The sequence below is a fragment of the Microtus ochrogaster genome, chromosome 1 (assembly GCF_000317375.1).
Source record: "Microtus ochrogaster isolate Prairie Vole_2 chromosome 1, MicOch1.0, whole genome shotgun sequence".
Classification (NCBI taxonomy): Eukaryota; Metazoa; Chordata; class Mammalia; order Rodentia; family Cricetidae; genus Microtus; species Microtus ochrogaster.
The window spans coordinates 14,886,344-14,903,900 of record NC_022009.1 but is presented as its reverse complement, the minus strand read 5'-3'; the positions used below and the strand labels follow the sequence as shown (position 1 = coordinate 14,903,900).

The window sequence follows — 17,557 nt, the reverse complement described above, 5'->3', positions numbered from 1 at the left end:
TTTTCGAGACAGGGTTTCTCTGTGGTTCTGGAGCCTGTCCTGGAACTAGCTCTTGTAGACCAGGCTGGTCTCGAACTCACAGGGATCCGCCTGCCTCTGCCTCCCGAGTGCTGGGATTAAAGGCGTGCCCTGTGTCTGGCCTTCAAGGTCTTCTCACGGACCAGTCAGGTAAGGACTTGGTGTTGCCTTGCCTCTTTTCCCTTAGCAACCCTCCTAGGGTCCTGGAAGAGAGTGTCTACTTCCTCCAAAAATTTCTGAAGTCCTCCTCAAGGTCAGACTCTAGGCTCAGGTTCCAGCTAATGTCAGACCCTAGGGCTGTGTGCAGGCGTTGTGTCCGCCTTTCTTCCACCCTTGCCAGTCTCCACCTCCAGGCCTCTCTCTTAAACACTTCTTGTTCCTTTCAGTCCAGTAACTTAACAGGCTCTCCTCTGTTTTAGTACTTACCAGGTCTAACTCTGCTTAGCTTGCAAAGGCAGATGGGACCCATGTGCCTAGAGTTAATTCTTTGGAGAGCCTGGGTGATGCTTTCCCTGAGGGAGACCAGGGGACTTGCTAACATTCTTTGTTTGTTGAGACATTGATCTAGAACTCTCCTTTAACATTACTTTTTTTTTTTTTTTTTTTGTCTTTGAACAAAATTGCTAAACCTCCAGAAAAATGGGAAGAAAAACAGGTCTGCCTGTTTCTCTAACATGGCTATAGCTTCCCTTTTTCCTAAGATCTTTGACAATCACTGTCTGGTAAACATTTAATATGAACCACAAATATATCTGAATAGAGCTTAATATAAACACATTGAAACTTTATAGTGGGTACTACTAGAAACTAAGAGTGAGTTCGGGGGCCTGGGCCCAGTGGGTAAAGTGGAAGGCCAAGCTTGAGGTTTGGATCCCCAGGTCCCATTTAAACCATAGGTAGTATCTACCCCACATTTCTAACCCCGGCACTCTTGCTGTGCAGTGAAAAGCAGAGTCTGTGGAAAAAGAGGCCATGAATTGGAGAGGATGGAGGGCAGGAATGGAGAGGTTGAAGTGGGGAGGTTGTGTTTTAATTTTTAAAATTTAAATTTAAGAAGTAAAGATAACAGACTAAAACATATAATTTCTGTATTTAAAATTATTGAAAATTTAACACTATTTTTTGGCTGCACTGCTTTTTTTCTCTTTTAGAGAGAAAGGTTTTTGGTTTGTTTTTGTTTTTGAGACAGGGTCTCAAGTAGTCAAGCTGGCCTCAAACTGTGCTTGTAATCGAGAGTAGACTTGAACTTCTGATCCTCCTGCCTCCAACCTTCAGAGTGCTGGGGTTACAGGTGTGTCTCCATGCCCAGTCCTATTTATTTATTTTACTAAGAATTAGAAATATGATATGTCTGTTCTACATTTGTGGTCACTGCAGTTTAAGTGTTCGTTAGCCTTGTGGCTAATGTGGATCACACAGAATAGTGCATGCAGTAAACTCTCCTCCTGCTGTTACCCTCCAGTTTAGTGTGACAGAAAATGGTTACCACCTTAAAAGTCAATGCCAGACTTGTCTCCTTTTTTCTCCCCACCAAAAGTTATTATTTTAATTTTTAACTCAGAGGCTGTAGATGTAACTCCATTGGCAGAGGGTTTGCCTAGCATACTTGAAGCCCTGCGTTCCATCCCCAGCATTGTATAACCAGGTATGGTGGTGCTCACCTGTAATCACAGTACTTGAGAGGTGAAGTTCAAGGTCAGCCTCACCTCAGCTATTTAGTGGGTTTGAGGCTATCTTGGGCTATGTGAGAACCTGCAACCCCTAATGCATAGAATTGATAAAGTCTAAGAAGCAAGCAGGGAACTCTCCACTCTGGTCTCCTGGTCTCGCAAGCACACTTCCATGGATAGTGTAACACAGCTTGCTGTACTTGCTTACACCTTGCTTTTCCCCTTGATATGTCACTCGCCGTTAGTCATTTAGAGTATTTCTGTTATCAGTTTGGGTTTTGTACACTTTTAGTTCTATAACTAAAGTAGTGATGAGTAGCATGACGTGTGTGGTCAGTCTGTATACAGATGAAAGCTGGAGCCACGGACTTGCTGGGTATTGCCAGAACACCTGCCAGGGCGCCTGTGTTCATCTCACTCTCTCGTCGTATGTTCTGGAGTCTTTCACTAGAGTTTGACTGTCTCAGTCTCACCATCACTGGGTTTTGTTTTCCCTTAGAGGATGAATAACTGAGTAGGCAAAAACTAGTAATTTTACATTTTTGTTTATTACCTTTGAAAGTAAATACTTTTCCAAATGTTACTCACTAGATCTAGTTCCTCTTCAGGGACCGAGGAGTTGTACTTGTTCTTCATGGGGAAGTGCCACACCTTCTTACAGGTCTCAGTGGCACAATGAAGCCCATGAGGTTTGAAAAACAATTTTGACCCTTAAACCAAAGTCTTCCAGGGTTTGTCATTTCTGCGTCTGCCTGGCAGTCAGCCACACCTGCCAAGGGCCTAGAAGCTTAGAAGCCACGCCTGCCAAGGGCCCTTAGGGAACTTGACAACCTTCAGCTGCCTGTGCTACCACTGATGGTTCCATTTTAGAGTGAACTAGTTTAAAGGAGACCCACATTTCTTAGGCAGATTTGCTAATTTTCATTTAGAGAAAGACTTACTCAACAGAAATGTCTACCAGATCTGCCTGCTCGCTCCCCATTTAGTTCTTCAAAGCAAGACTTGTGAACCAGGCTGGCCTTGAGCTCGCCATTCTCCTTCAACCTCCCAAATACTGGGATTACAGCAGACTTAATGGCCCGCCATGCCCAGCTAGCATCTGAATGTGAAAAAGAAACACGGTCTAGTGGAGCCACTGGCCTAAGATCCTTCCTCAGGGAGGGGCGGAGGTGCTCCTGATGCTGGTCTGGGGCTGCTGTGCTCTGCCTTGCCTCCCGTGCCCTGTTGTTGTCTAAACCAGTTTGGCTTTTTATACAGAAACAAGTAAGTCTGGTCAGACTGAGAACTAGAATGTGGGACTCTTGAGCTCTATCTTGTTGGGGGGGGGGGGGCTGTGGCTGGCTGCCAGAGGAAGACAGCTTTTGGGGGTTGGGTCTGTTCTTCCACTGAGTGGGTTCTACTCAGTGTTCACTCACCGGCCCTGTATGGAGACTGTTGGGTGGTGGCGCACGCCTTTAATCTTAGCACTTGGGAGGCAGGGGCAGTCAGATCTCTGTGAGTTTGAGGCCAGCCTGGTCTACAAGAGCTAGTTCCAAAACAGCTAGGGCTGTTACACAGAGGAAACCCTGTCTTGAATTCCCCCACCACCACACACACAAAAACTCGTAACTGAATTAGCAGCTTTTGAAAGCTTTGAGTCCTTTTGTGAAATGTAGATTTTTGCCAAGAAACATGGGTAGGTTGCCTCTGCTAGCTGTTTTCTAGGAAGGAGTGTAGCTCTGGAGGATGGATTGACCTTCTTTCTCTTCAGCCACCTGTTGCTAAACCTGGAGTCTTCTCCATTGTACCTTGTGGGTTGTCAAGAGGCAGTGAAGACCAGCACTATGGGAGCTGACTCTTCCACCCCTGCCCTGCCCTGTCCAGCAGAGTCCTTCCTGCTAGCGTGCTGCATCATCTTCAGGCTCTACCTCACCCAGCATTTCTTTGCTAGGAGTCTGAGGTGTCGTGCGTGTGTAGTGTTCTTCAGTGCTATTACTGTTAAAAGTTGCTTGTTATTATTACTGTTTGATTTTGTTTCTCGCTTTTTACTTTTTAACCAAAAAGACTAGTCTTCAGCCATTGCTTTTCAACCCAGGCCTGTGCCTTTGTGGAGCTGGCTCACTGGCGGGCCTTGACTCTACTTTGAGGTTTTCGTTGCTGTCCTTGCAGGCAAATCAGGGGTTCTCCTGAAGTCCTGTCCTCATCTTTACTTTTCCTCACCATAAGAACTCCTGTCTCTGTGGTTCTGTTGCTCGTTTAAAATGACTGCTACAGCAGGGCCGTGGTGGCGCACGCCTATAATCCCAGGACTTGTGAGGCAGAAGCTGGCAGATTTCTATGAGTTTGAGGCCAGCCTGGTCTACAAGAGCTAGGTACCAGGACAGGCTCCAAAGCTATAGGGAAACCCTGTCTTGGGGGAAAAAAATAAAAAATTACTGCTACAACTGCCTCTTCCTTTTTTTTTTTTTTTTTTTTTTTTTTGGACAGGGTTTCTCTGTGGCTTTGGAGCCTGTCCTGGATCTAGCTCTGTAGACCAGGCTGGTCTCTAACTCACAGAGATCTGCCCAACTGCCTCTTCCTAAAGTATGAGTGTATTCAAGACTTGGGTTCACATTTTGACTATTGCCTTCAAGCTAACTAACATGGGGTAAGTTTCCTAGTGGAGAGGGTGTATGGGGTGCCTGGTACTGGCAGCTAGCACTCAGTGTGAGCTGCAACTGTTTCTGCTGTACCGGTCATTCTTGCTTCTGTGTTTTAGATTTGCAACAAGAACTTGCAAGGCTACATAGCATCTACTCTGTGGCTCTCCATGCTGCTATTTATGTATAGCATAGCTGCCTCTTTCGTCCCTCAGCCCTAGTCTGTCTTGTCCAGCAGCTCTGTTCACACTATTCGGAAGAGCCGTTTCTGCTCGAAAAGGCGGAATCAGTGCTCTTTAAACATGAAAAACTAAACAGAAAAAAAATCATTTGGTTGGTCTGTGGGCACGTTGACTTAACGTGCTCTGCATGGTCAGAGGACTCGTGAACTGAGCCTTTTCAGAAACAGAAACTGAAAGCCTGAAGCCATTCCATAGTCCATGCCACAAATCCCAGTACCTTCATGTTTATTGTATGAGTACTGTGAACTCATAAAGGCCGGGAGGGGCCCACGCCATACACTTGTGGCTGCTTATGTAGTCGTGGTATGGTTTGGAGAGATGAGATGTGTAGGTTGCAGATGAATCTAGCATTTTCTGACTTTAGCCTTTTGTTTTCCTCCCTTGGGTGGATATAAATTTCACATTTTGTTGCAGTTTTTAGACTTTTTGAGTATCCTGGAAAGGACAAAATAAAGTGAACTGAATAATTTTCAGGAATTGTTCATTGGCCAGGAGCACCTGGCTCACATGACCAAGGGCACTTCTGCTTTTAGCTAGAAGGAGCTAGAGGAAGGGTTGGTTGTGTTGCCTTTAGCATTAGGGATGCCTTGAACACTGGGAGGAAATTCCAGGACAACCAGAGCTACAGAGTGAGACCCTGTCTTAAACATTTTTTTTTTTAGTTAGAAACAAACAAAAACAGGCCAGTCTTCTTCAGGGACCTCCTGATCCCAAAGCCCTGCTGTGGTCCTTTATAATAATTCAGTCTCCACTGAAAAGCAGCCTGTATGAACACTGCCGTCACCTAGAGAGCCATGTGCCCTTCCTGGCTTGCTGTGCTCAATACTCACTTTTCTCTTGATGCTGTTTTCACGGTTCCGGTTGTGTCTGAGAGACACTAGAGTACATGGGCCTGCACGGTTTGCTGCTAAGCAGCAGTCGTCCCTGGCCGTCTGCAAGTGCTCTCGTTTTCAGTTTCTGCCTTCTCCTCTTGTCCCAGATGCACACAACATGGTTAAGAACTAATGCTGTCTTCTGGGAGCTGTCAGAGAAACAGCTTTAAAATAGGCAAGTTAAAAAGAGATTGGCATACTTATTATTCCAGCGCTTGGAAGACTGAGTCAGGAAGATCACAGTTTCAAGGCAGATCAGGCTCAGTGAATGAGACTGAGGTGTAAATATGCGTAAGGAGGAGCTGGGACAATGGCTCAGTGGTTAAGAGTACTGCCTGCGCTTCTAGAGGACCCGGGTCCAATTCCCAGAACCTACATAGCACTCAGAAATGTCTGTTACTCCAGTTGCAGAGAGTATGGTATCCTTTTACAGACATACATGCAGGTAAAACACCAGTGCACATAAAAATAAATCTTAAGGACAAAAAGAAAAAGTATTCATAGGGATTTATCAGTGATAGAGAGGGTAGAGAATTTCTAGTTGGTTAGGAGCAACCATGGACACGGATATCTGCGAGTACAAACAGGTAGGTAATACAGCTCTTGTCTTCCCAATCCCTACCCTGCAACCTGCCATTCTCCGCTAAGCAGCTCCGGTGACTTGTCAGTCAGAGAGGCAAGGTATTTTAATTAGTCCGTACCAATTATGTGCACCCTCCTTGTTTTGCCAACTATGACCTCTTTGAGGAGATAGAGCCCCTGAAATGTCCATTGCTGGGTCACCTCCTTCTTCCTACACAGGCTGACCACTTAGCTAAAGGAGCACACCCATCTTACCTCCCCTTACGTCCTTGTGCTGCTCTGTCCTCTTCTCACAAGCTCTACCTGTGGGGTTTTGGAGTCCTGTGCCGTACTAAGGCAGTGTCTAGCCACAGTGGGTTGTCACCCTAGCCAGGCACCCTAGCTGCCTTTTCAATGACATTTATAATCTGGTAGTCTTGGTCACACTAGTCACTCTGCCTGTGGCTTTTCTGCATGGAGATAATCCTTAGCTTGTCCACTAGACAGTAAATAGCTTTTGTTTCTCAGTGTCTGCCTTGCACATAACTCTTACCAAACAAAAATGATTGATTGAATTTGAGTGACTTCCTCTTGAGCAGATCACCTTGAAGGTGCTGTAAGAGGAGGAAAGCCTGGGGATTTTAGTGTTTTCAATGACTGAAAGTTCAGGCCTCACCTCGCCTACCCTGAGGTCTGTCAATTGATCGGTAGGATTTAGTATGAGTTAGTTTTAAGTTTACCAGCTTGAGTTTGGTGTGTTTTTGCCTTCCCTTCAGTGTTGTTTTCTGATTGCTTTGGAGCCCTGGGGTGTAATGTAGAACTGTTTTGAGTTACCCTTTTGAGTGCAAAGTTTTCCTAGTGCTCAGCCTCTGGAATGAATGCTCCACTCAGGGCACCTGTGCTGCCAGCCTTCCGCTTGTCTTTGCACCATCTTACATGCTGGGCTTAACTCTGGCCATACATGCAGCCTGGTGGGAATCTATACCAAACAAATCTATGATTGTAGGGGCCCAGTAAATAGTAACCTGCTATCCATTTTATTGACTTATTTATTACTTGTTCCCTTGTTGTGCCCGGCCCAAATTGTCTACCATAATCTAGAGGTGTGGCTGTTTCCTGAGATGGCCCAATTGCTTCCTGTGTTGACATCAAGTACCTCCAGCTTTGATGATGCACTCTTTAGACAGTGCAGCAGGAGCATTGTTGAGTTGAGCTTGCTTACCAGTAGTCTGGGGTTGGGGAAGTTTAAAAGACCTTGATGGAAAGACGTGTCCCCACCTTTATTCCAGGCCAGTCCGTGATCTTGTCATTCTGAACTGGCTGCCTATAGCCAAGGCCTAGCAGAAGTGTATGTGGCCTGAGTTTTCATTGTGTTTTGACATCTGATGTAGTCCAGCTGGGTCTAGCATGTACAAAGCCCTGTGTTTAATCCCTAGCACCACATAAAACTGGGAGTAATTATCCCAGCACTTAAAAAGTAAAGGCAGGAGTGACAGACTCAGCTACATAGTGAGTTCAAGGTCAGCCTGTCCAGTTGTAGGCAAGCAGAAAACTTTAAACTGAAGAACCAGAGGGTTGAGAGTGTGGCTCATGGCTATAATCCCAACAGCTGGGAGGCCTGCGTGGCCTTAAAAGCCTGTCTCAAACAAACAAGTGTGTCAGAAAAGGATGCAGAGGAGATGAGAGGAATACAAGTTCAGAGCCGGACAGACTGTAAGGCCCAGCTGTCCACAGGCTAGCTGGTGGTTTTAGTAAGTGTGGCTCTGAGTCCAGGCTTCCTGGTAGAGCTGAGACCTGTGTAGGTGAGTACTTTGAACCACATGGCACTTTGGGTTAACAGCCATAGCTGGACTCTTTCCTCAGCCACTTCCGTCTTGCTCACCCTCCTGTTTTCAGTCCTTTTCCCTCATGCTGTTGCCAGAGAAAGACATGGTTCTCCTGCTACGCAGACTTGGTCTTTATTTTGTCCCATGTTTTCTTCTCATATTGCAACAGGCATCCCGGGCCCAAATCTTAGACAAGGCAACAGAGTATATCCAGTATATGCGAAGGAAAAACCACACGCACCAGCAAGACATTGATGACCTCAAGCGGCAGAATGCTCTTCTGGAGCAGCAAGGTGAGCAGCCACACTCATGGGGCAATTGGCCCTGCTGTGCCCGGCCAGAGCCAGAGGACCATGCCTCAGAAGCATCCTCAGCCCTGCTCCACGGGCCTTCGAAGTTGAGTGTTAGAGCCATCCTGAGGAAGGACCAGACCTCCAATGAGGAGATGGAGGAACTAGGGAGTTGAACATCCAAAGGCTTGTATCTTTCTGGCCTGATCTCTCCCTTCCTTGGGGCTCAGGTGCTCTGCCTACAGTAAGGGTCATACCTGGTGTCAGGTTTCTGAACAGAGCTTTGAGGTCCTTGGAGTAGAATGTGCCATGTAAGTACCAGCATCTCCAGGAGTTCAGGGGACAGTGAGCCCTCCCCATTGCCAATAGTAGTCCAATCAGGGCAGCCTATGGGCCAGGCCCCTGCTCTTCTCCAATGCTCACACCCGCCTTTTCCTACAACCACAGGGGAAAGCGAGAGCTGATCAAGTTCTTTGTTCCTGGGGAATTCACTTCTCTTCCTCCCTCATGGAAGATGCAAGTAAAAGGAAATGCAAGTAACCACCTGGGTTAGAACATCTCACATAAAATAAATAACATGAAGGGTTGATCCTCCAGGCTCAAGCTGAGCTGAACCAAGGGATGGGTAGTGGGCGGTGGTAGTGGGTTGGATGATGGGCCAAACAGCCTGCATGTAGGGGTGTCTGTTGAAAAGCCCAGGTATTTTGTGTGTATTGGTGACTTGCTTCCAAGTGTCCAGCTTGTCATTCCAAGTGGATTTTGTTCATGAGAGCCAAGCCAAAAGTTTCCTTTGACCCAATCTATTTTGTCATCCTTTCCTGCTCTCATTGGGCCTTCACACTTTCATGGAGCCTGGCATTGCCAGGCTAGGTTCTCCTCTGTCATTGCATTGCTCGATCCAACAGGGTACTCTTGCTCTGGTCTCTGTGCTGGGTCCATAGCAGGATGGTGTCTCATCACAAGCCTTCTCTTCAGGGTGGTATGGCAGAGTGGCTGGCCATGTGTGCCGGGCCCCCAAGTCCAGCTGGGAAAAGAAAAGGGGGAACAGCCACCAGAAGGGAATGATTTCTGAGCCACCCTGTGCCTTGGGGGCCAGCAAGCAAACCCTTAGGAAGAACAGGCTGGACCCTGAGTCTGAGATTTGGTTTCTCCGGATCGCCAGAAGGTGGTAACATGCTCCCTTGGTTGCCTTTTAGTCCGTGCACTGGAGAAGGCAAGGTCAAGTGCCCAACTGCAGACCAACTACCCCTCCTCAGACAACAGCCTCTACACCAACGCCAAGGGCGGCACCATCTCTGCCTTCGATGGGGGTTCAGACTCCAGCTCAGAGTCCGAGCCTGAAGAGCCCCAGAGCAGGAAGAAACTCCGGATGGAGGCCAGCTAAGCCATGCGGGGCAGGCCAGCAATAAAAACTGTCGTCTCCACCGCCTCATCCTCTCAGTTCATCGTTAGAACTGCAAACCATTGACAGACTCTTTAGTTTCCTCTCTCCTTATTAATTGTTATTTTTGCATAGAAGCTCTTGGACAACAGCTCTCATCCCCTCCCTGTGTCCACTGTTTTTACATGTGTTCCCTTCAGGGGTTCCTGTCCCCACCAGAAATTTTAAACCAAAACACCCTAACTTGGCAGCTCTTTCTGTGGAGGACAGACAGCCGGCCAGACCTCTGAGTACATGGTGTCCTGCCCACCCCACTCCCAACTCCTCCTGCCTTTAGAGCACGTGCCTGGAGGGCATCTGCCCCGCTAGGCCCCTCCCAGTCCTCTCACCCCTGTTTGGTGGAATTTGTGACTCTGAACTGCTCTACTTTGGCAAGATGACCAGATTGGAGTAATCAGAATTACCCCTCTCCTCTGTAAGGATTGGTTTTTGGAAACACTATCGCTCCTGTTGAAAGACCAGATTCTTGAAGAAGTTTGTGGTGAAAAGGAAAGCAGGGACAGATTTGCAGAATCCTTGGCATGTTTCACGCTTCGGTTGTTTAAGCCTGCAGAGCCAGCCTTACAGAAGGCCACGTGACACTGGTATGTATAGGAGATGGCAGCAGTGAAATGGCCACCAGGAGTGGTAGGGGTGGTTATGTGTGGGCGGGACAGGGAGGGAGGGAGTCGTAGGAGGGGTAGAGGTTTTGTATTAAGGGCCAGTGATGATGTTTTGATATTTATTTCCTGCTACTGAAATTTGAATCTGAATGAAATGCCCCTATTTCTGATGATGTCGATACTGTAAAGCGACAGATTCATAAAGTAATGATCAAATCTTCGTTTCTTTCTGCGTGTATTTCTAAGAAATAGAGCCAACTATTTTGTATGTAAATACCAAGAGCGACTTACCTGGTACTAAACCCACAGCCCCACTACAGCCTCCCTCCCTCCTTGCCTCCAGTCCTGGAACTTGTCGCCACTGTGTGATCCAGCCCTGGCTCTGGCTGTGGTCAACAGAGCCCAGTGAAGGGTTTCATGTCTTTAGGCTTCATTTCTTTGTCTTTTCCTACTCTGTTGCCAGCGTTTGCTGATTTCTAGTGTATACTCTGTAGTCTCAGTCGGTATTTGATTCCATTCCATGGAAATAAAAAGTATGTTGTACATACTGCCCAAGAATTGTCTTGCAAGTTAAGGCTTCCCCCTTTACTATAAGAATATAAATAAAAACTTATTTTATCCTTGTTGGTAGTGGTGTCTTCTTGCCCCTGCAATGGCCAAGATAGTTGAAGGAAGAGCCTTCTGGAAGCTGCTGGGCCTGTGTGGAGCCTTGAAAGAAAAGCAGAGATCTCTGCCTGGAGCCTGCAGAGCCAGGAGCAGCTGTAGCAGACCTGTATCTTCTTGTATCTCAGCCTGAGAGTGGTTAAGTGATTGATAGAAGGCGACTTTGAGGCTTGCACTGGGTCACTGTGGCAGCAGCTCCTGCTAAACAGTGCTCTTGGGAGGAATTGATGGCTCAGAGCCGTGGCTCTTGTTCTCCTGCTGATGAGTGTCCAGTGTGAGAGGTGGCTGGTACTGGCTGGGGTTTTTCAGTTTCTAGAGAGTTCCAGTAACAGAGCGGAAGCAGCAGAGCTGCCAAAGCCTGGAAGTCAGAGACCACAACAGCATCAAGTTAACTACCATGGACCCAACTCCAACCTGAACTGCTTTGACCCTTGAAAGAAGAGCTTCCGGCCAGAAAGCATCTTCGTTTGGTTTTCCAGTCTGGCTGACAGGAAGTGCTGCTTTCATAGGCTAAGGGAAGAAGTGAAGTGAGGTAAGTTCTTTGCTTTAGAATGCAGAGGTTGCTGGGGTTTCGGTCCCTTGAGTGTCAGTCCATAGTGTCTGGCTAATGAAAGCTGGTGGATAGGTTGTGTTTGTGCAGGAAGCAGCATCAAACCCCAAAAGGTGAGGTACCTGAAGGCAAACAAAGCCGCTGGGGAAGCAGGATACTGAAGGCCTTGCTCTCCTCCCTTGGCAGGGGGAGAGGCCCGGTGAGGCATGGGCGTAAGCTGCCTGAAGGTTTCACAAGTGCTGCAGGCCACATGCCGCCTCTGTCACGGCCATCAGTGCACCACATACTTGGTTTGGTTAGCATGGACGTTAGGGCTGATCTGCCAGTGCTGCCAGGTTGGTGAGGTGTGGCAGGTGTAGAAGGCTAGGCACCCAGCAGCCAGGGAGCCGACCCAAAGAGGCAGCCAAGCTGATTGGCTGGTAGCGTATCTTGGGAACTAGGCCCTGGCTCCAAGATGGTATGGGATGACAGTTAAGTTTAGGCCTCAGTGGGTTCGTGAGCCATGTAAAGGGGTGCAGTGGCTGGCTGGGTTCTCTGGGAGGATCTAGACTACCTGATAGGCTGGCTGGGTTCTGGTAGGTAGACTGGACAGGATGGAGAGCGCTCTGCTGAAGGGGACAAATAGAAGTCAAGGCTAAACCTCTGGCATGTGTGTCAGAACTGTAAGTACGCCTCATGGGCGCGTGAATCTGACTGTGGTCTATGCAGAGTGATGTCCATCAATGAAATGCCTTTGTTTTTGTCACTACTCATGGGTCTCCACAGAACCCACGTTACCTGCTGACTTTCTGTTTGCTTGCTCACTGCAGCCAGTTAACTTCCCTTAGGGACCTGTTGAAAGTTACAGCTTCCTCCTTACGGTGGTGAAGGTGGTATGATTACTTTTGCAACTGCCCTGAGCACAGGGTTCCTCATATACTGGGGCTTTGCTGACGTGCCGGTCTTCTCAGAGAATGGCTCGCAGCTGTCACCTGGTGTTTTCTTGATACACGCTCTGTGTGCAGGCCAGGCTAGCCTCCTTATTGGGTAACCCAGATTGAGATTTCCCATCTCAGTCTCCCACCTGCTGGCATTTTAGGTGTGTGCCACCACACCCAACAGCTGTCAGCTGGGACAGGTTTAGGGAACAAAGCTGAGTGGGTGGGAGGACAGACAGGAATTACGACTGAAGTAAGCAGGGCTGTTTGCAGAAATGGCAGTATGAGCGCCTAGGCTCTGGAGTCAGGCTGCCTAGGTTTAATGTCGCGTCTTTCAGGAAGTAGCTGCTCTCAGCTTCAGCATCCTTACCTCATGAGGCTCACGATGGCAGTAACTTTATAAGGTGGCTGTGTGTACTAAATGAGGTAATGTGACCAGTGACGGATACACGATAGGAAATGGTAGCTCATCCAGCACAACTGGCCGGATGAGGGTTGACTTCCGTGTCTCTCAAATGCCTCTCACACCTGCTCTGTCCTGACACGTCCTGGACCAAAGAGCAAGGACCCCTGGTCTAGACCAGTAGACTCCTCAGCACGGAAGAGGTTCCCACTGAGGCTGTCTGTGGGAAATTGACTGAAGCCCCAAGCAGGTCGGGCTGTTCCCAAGAACGCTTGTTCAGGGGATTCCAGGGCTCCAGCCTCCCTGACCTATAGCACTCTGGCTTAGGCTGCAGTTAGTGTACAGGTGGTTCCTGGAGCCAGCGAGGCACAGCTGGGCTGAGCTGCTTACATGCATCTGAGCTCTGTTTGCATGGAAAATGAAAGTAGCTCCCCGCCACTGTACCTGCTCCAGTGGGACTCCAGGATTGAGACACACATTACCCTTTTCAAATGTCCTGTAGAATAGCTGTGTCAGGACACACAGACTGGGCTCAGATGTTTGTGATCCTGCCAGAGCAGGGCTCTCTGTCCTCTTGTCTATTCACAGCCCCAGGAACACAAAACTCAGACTCTCTAGGCCAGGAGGAGACCCAGGTAGGGACAAGATTTGCCAGCCTCGTGCAGCAAGGTGGTAAGCACACCTACTCTCCTCTCCCTAGGGAGAACATTCACAAAAAGACTTCCTGGTTAGTCCTTTGGGATAAAACACTAGAACAGGTTCCTGGGCATGGTGGTACATGCCTGTAATCCCAACACTTGGGAGACGGAACCAGAAAGATGGGGAGTTCAAGGCCAGCCTCTGTTGCATAGTGAGACCCTGTCTGAAGAAAGCACCATCATTTTCTAACTACCGCATTCTGAGCAGTTTTGTTCAGTCTGGCTGGACTGCACTGCAGCAGCGGGATGGATCTCTCCCTTCCCCCACCTCACCTTTCAGCCGACCTAGGGAAACGGACCTGAAGCACTGCAGAGCCAGTGCTGGTGTAGCTGAGGCCTTTGGTGCAACCCCCCCCCCCCCCATGTCAAAGGGGATAAAGAGTTTATTCTGGAGCCAGATATAAATGGCCATGGCTGGGGAACACTGATTTAGATCACCCCAAGTTCCATCTTCCAGTATGGAAAGTCACATGAAATTTTTTGTAGGGCCAGGGCATAAAGCCATAAATTAAGAAACTTCAAAATCTGTTGTGGGTTCTTAAGGCAGCCAGGTGATAGCACAGCGGGGAAGATGGCTGTAGGCCTTGGGTATGATCTGATTGGTGGGATCTAGGAGTCTGCTCATTGACTCCAAAGGAATTTTACCTGCTAATTATCAGCTAACTGGCCTTTGCAGACACCACTTTTTTAAAAATTTTTATTTTATGTGCATTGGTGTTTTGCGTGTGTGTATGTTTCTGTGAGGGTGTCAGAAGCCCTGGAACTGGAGTTATAGACAGTTGAGCTGCCTTGTGGGTGCTGGGAATTGAACCCAGGTCCCCTGGAAGGGCAGTCAGTGTTCTTAACTGCTGAGCCATCTCTCTAGCCCTGTGGAATTCCTTTCCAGGAGTTCTCATTCACAAGCCAGAGGCCTGGGCCCACATGGCTAGGTTCCCTTGCTTGTCACCACCAGTTGCTGCCCCAGTACCCAGAGTCATCACACAAGGACAATAACCAAGTACCACTGTGAGACTTGGGTGTACACGTAAGATGTCCTTGAAGTATACCTAGCACTTAGAGAATAAGTCACTGACAGGTCTTAGTTCAGCAGCCACGTGGTCCAGAGCTGTCCTGCCTGGGTGGTGGTGCAATACAGTGACTGAGCCCCGCCCTGTGCTGATGCTGTGGAGGTTTGCTATATAAAGATTCTGCAGAGGAGGGATGTGATAAATTACGAGTACCAGAGGGCAAATGTGCTTCACCTGCTCTCTGAGGAACTCAAGGAAGACCTTTGAGGTAGACTTCAGGAGTAGTATCCCTGCTGGCTGAGTCAGAGCCCCTACACGTTAACATCCTGGTACCTTCACCCATCTCCCTCTGGCTGCAGCTTGGGTTTCTTCAGAGAACTTTGTGTGCCAGCCTGGTGCTTCCACACGGGACTTTTTAGGGTGTGTGCTGGTTATTGTTTTCCGCCTTCTCTCCTGAGCCGTTTTCTGGGGTACCCAAACAGACTGGACTTTACCTGCCTCCCAGCAAGCTGGTTCTTCAAGCAGCGAGTTTTAAAGAAGCCAGGGAGTTTAACCCACTGGGGAGTTCCTGGACTTGGGTTTGCCTTACCAAACAGAGCATAGGAGTATTTTTGGGATGGAGAGCCATATCTGAGGGGTAGGAAAGGTGGGATCGGTGGAGGTGAAGAAAGATGAAGTTATCAGTGGTCTGTGTGTGTGCAAACTTCTTGCTGCTTTATAAGGTAGAGAAAATGATGTGTAAGTATGACCTGGGGTGAGTCGTGAGCCCCCTGACTGCCTGTTCACACTTTTCAGGGTGGGTGGATTTGTTGACTTCCACCTGTATGAGCCAGACAAGCCTTCCTCCAAACCTCTAAGAAGCAGCTTAAAACAACCATGCTAACCCTATGGTGCATTAGAGGGGTTCTGTGCAGTAACACCCACAGGGGTTCAGGCTTCCTCTGAGGAAGCTTCAAAGGAGAGGGTGTGTGCTTTGGTCTTTAAATTTTAACTAGGAAGAATGGCTCAGGCTTCTTATAGGACAAAAAAAATGTTCATTTCATAATGGGATCCCTCATAGTGGAGTGAGGTGAGGCAGACAAACCTGGGGCTGGACCCAAGCACACTCACATGGCTGCAGAAACCAGAAGGATGGGTGTGTTTAAAGGGTACAGAACAGGTGGTCCTGGAGTCACAGCAGGGTTCCTTCTCTGCCTGTGCCATCTAGCTGTCCAGGCTTGCTGTGAGTGCCAGGCACCTGTCAGGGTGGTTGGCCCCTGGTGTTCGTTGCAGGGTGGGGCCATGTATTCCTACAGCTTTCTCCGGACAGAATTACCCAGCAGTCTCTGCAAACTAAAGACGGGAGGAAAACAAACGAAAGGAATCAAGGATACAATATGAAGAAAGCTGTACCAGAATTTTCCATTCCAGTGCCGAAAGTGACCAAGGATTAAGCTCTCTGCCAGAGAAAACAAACCCAATGGTGCTGGCCAGTGGGGAGAGACAGTATGCTTCTACAGTGTGGTTCCTGCAGGACCGAGAAACAGCATGAGCCTTGCAGAATATGGCTCAAGAAGGAACCGGCTGCTCACAGGACTGCCACTGGCCATCTGGTCACTCAGTTCAGGGAGTCCAGCTGGCAGTTTGGCTGTATGCACAGCATTTGACCGTCACTCTTCCCCCATCTCCTGGTGTCCTCATAGCCCCGAGATGGTAGGGGCGGATCTAAGCCTAAGAACGGAATGTCACGTCCACAGCAAACACCTGCCACGGGCCCACTGAGAGGCCAGGGAAGAAGGACTCTGGGTCCAACAACTTGACCTCATTTCCTGTCCAGGAAGTGAGTCTTGGCCACCCCCTCCTTGTATGCAGCGAGCAGATGTGAGCAGGCCTTTCAGCCCAGAAGCTCCCAAGAGGCCTCAGGCTGGTCAGTTCTTCCTGCTTTACCTTAGCCAAGTGCCTGTTCTGTCGTGGTCCTCTACAAAGTCATGGAAAATACACAGCGGGAGAAGCCTGGATGTGCAGTCATCTCTTTTTTTCAGTGGGATAGCCCAGCATGGTTTTGACTCACAGGTATTTAGGAGCATGTAGTCTTGGAGCTGTCATACCCCACCCACTCGGGAGATTTAGGACTGAAAGTTGGCTCTGAATCCCTCCTAGGTCCTCAAAGCCACGGATGCTCAGGCCTCTTAGTTGGATGGCAGAGTATTCACACATAACCTCCATAAGTCCTCCCGTGTACTTTTTATCTCTTGAGGATGAAGCTCGGTCATAAAGTACTTGTCTAGCATATGAGGCTTAGAGTTTAATCCCAAGTACTGTCCCTCTCCCAAACCTCTAGGTCAGTGGTTCTCAAACTGTGGGTCACTACCCCCTTGGGATTGCATATCAGATACTTAGACTACAATGTAATACAGATACTACAATTTATAACGTGGGGGCGGGGGGGGGTCTGCGACAGGAACTGTATTAAAGGGTTGCAGCACAGGAAGGTTGAGAACCACTGCTGTAGATTGTTTACAGTTCCTAATAGAACGTGAACGCCGTGTCGCTAGCAGCTGAGCTGTGTTGTTTCAGGAGCAGCAGGGAAGGGGAAAGTCTGCACACATTCAGTGTGGACATCCGTTTTTCTAGTATTTCTGGTTCTCCATTGAATCCATGGGCTGGGAACTGCCGATACAAAGGACTGAATACAGGAATGAATGAGTAGTAAACAGATCTGTGGGGAATTTCAGCTAATTGATTTGCTCCACCTTCAAATTACGGAGCCTGATGTGGGTTAACCATAGTGACTCCTCTCTAGGGCACATGAGAAGGGAGGGAGGAAGAGTCTGGGGACACCTGACCACAGTAGCTTGACAGTGATAAAGGTCAACGCTGTCATGACTTACCTCTGGGTTTCCTCCCCCAAAGCTAAGCTGAGTAATCAAAAACGTCATACCAACCCCAGTTGAGGACAGTCTGGCCCCTTACTGTAAAAGTTTAACAGCTGGGGGAAACGTGGTGGGTGTATAGAAACTATGCTTGTGATTTTTCTGTCAATCTAAAAATTAAAGTTTTTGCTGGGCGGTGGTGGCACACGCCTTTGATCCCAGCACTCTGGAGGCAGAGGCAGGATCTCTGTGAGTTCAAGGCCAGCCTGGTCTACAAGAGCTAGTTCCAGGACAGGCTCTAAAGCTACAGGAGAAACCTTGTCTCGA

General features: G+C 48.4%; 1 protein-coding gene across 4 annotated transcripts in view; it reads left to right on the top strand.

Moving 5' to 3' along the window:
* Max (MYC associated factor X) overlaps window positions 1-10,763 on the top strand; it is a 27,544-nt gene extending 16,781 nt beyond the window's left edge. For 2 of the 4 annotated variants that reach the window (XM_005343238.2, XM_005343237.2), the window contains 2 exons: window positions 7,977-8,100; window positions 9,294-10,763. In XM_005343238.2, coding sequence (XP_005343295.1) covers window positions 7,977-8,100; window positions 9,294-9,481 — 312 coding nt within the window. In that variant the 3' untranslated portion in view covers window positions 9,482-10,763. Of the gene's footprint in view, window positions 1-7,976; window positions 8,101-8,544; window positions 8,646-9,293 lie in introns of those variants that run through there. The other 2 variants (XR_001228951.2, XM_026779591.1) reach the window with 2 other exon arrangements.
* The last annotated feature ends 6,794 nt before the right edge of the window (window positions 10,764-17,557 follow it).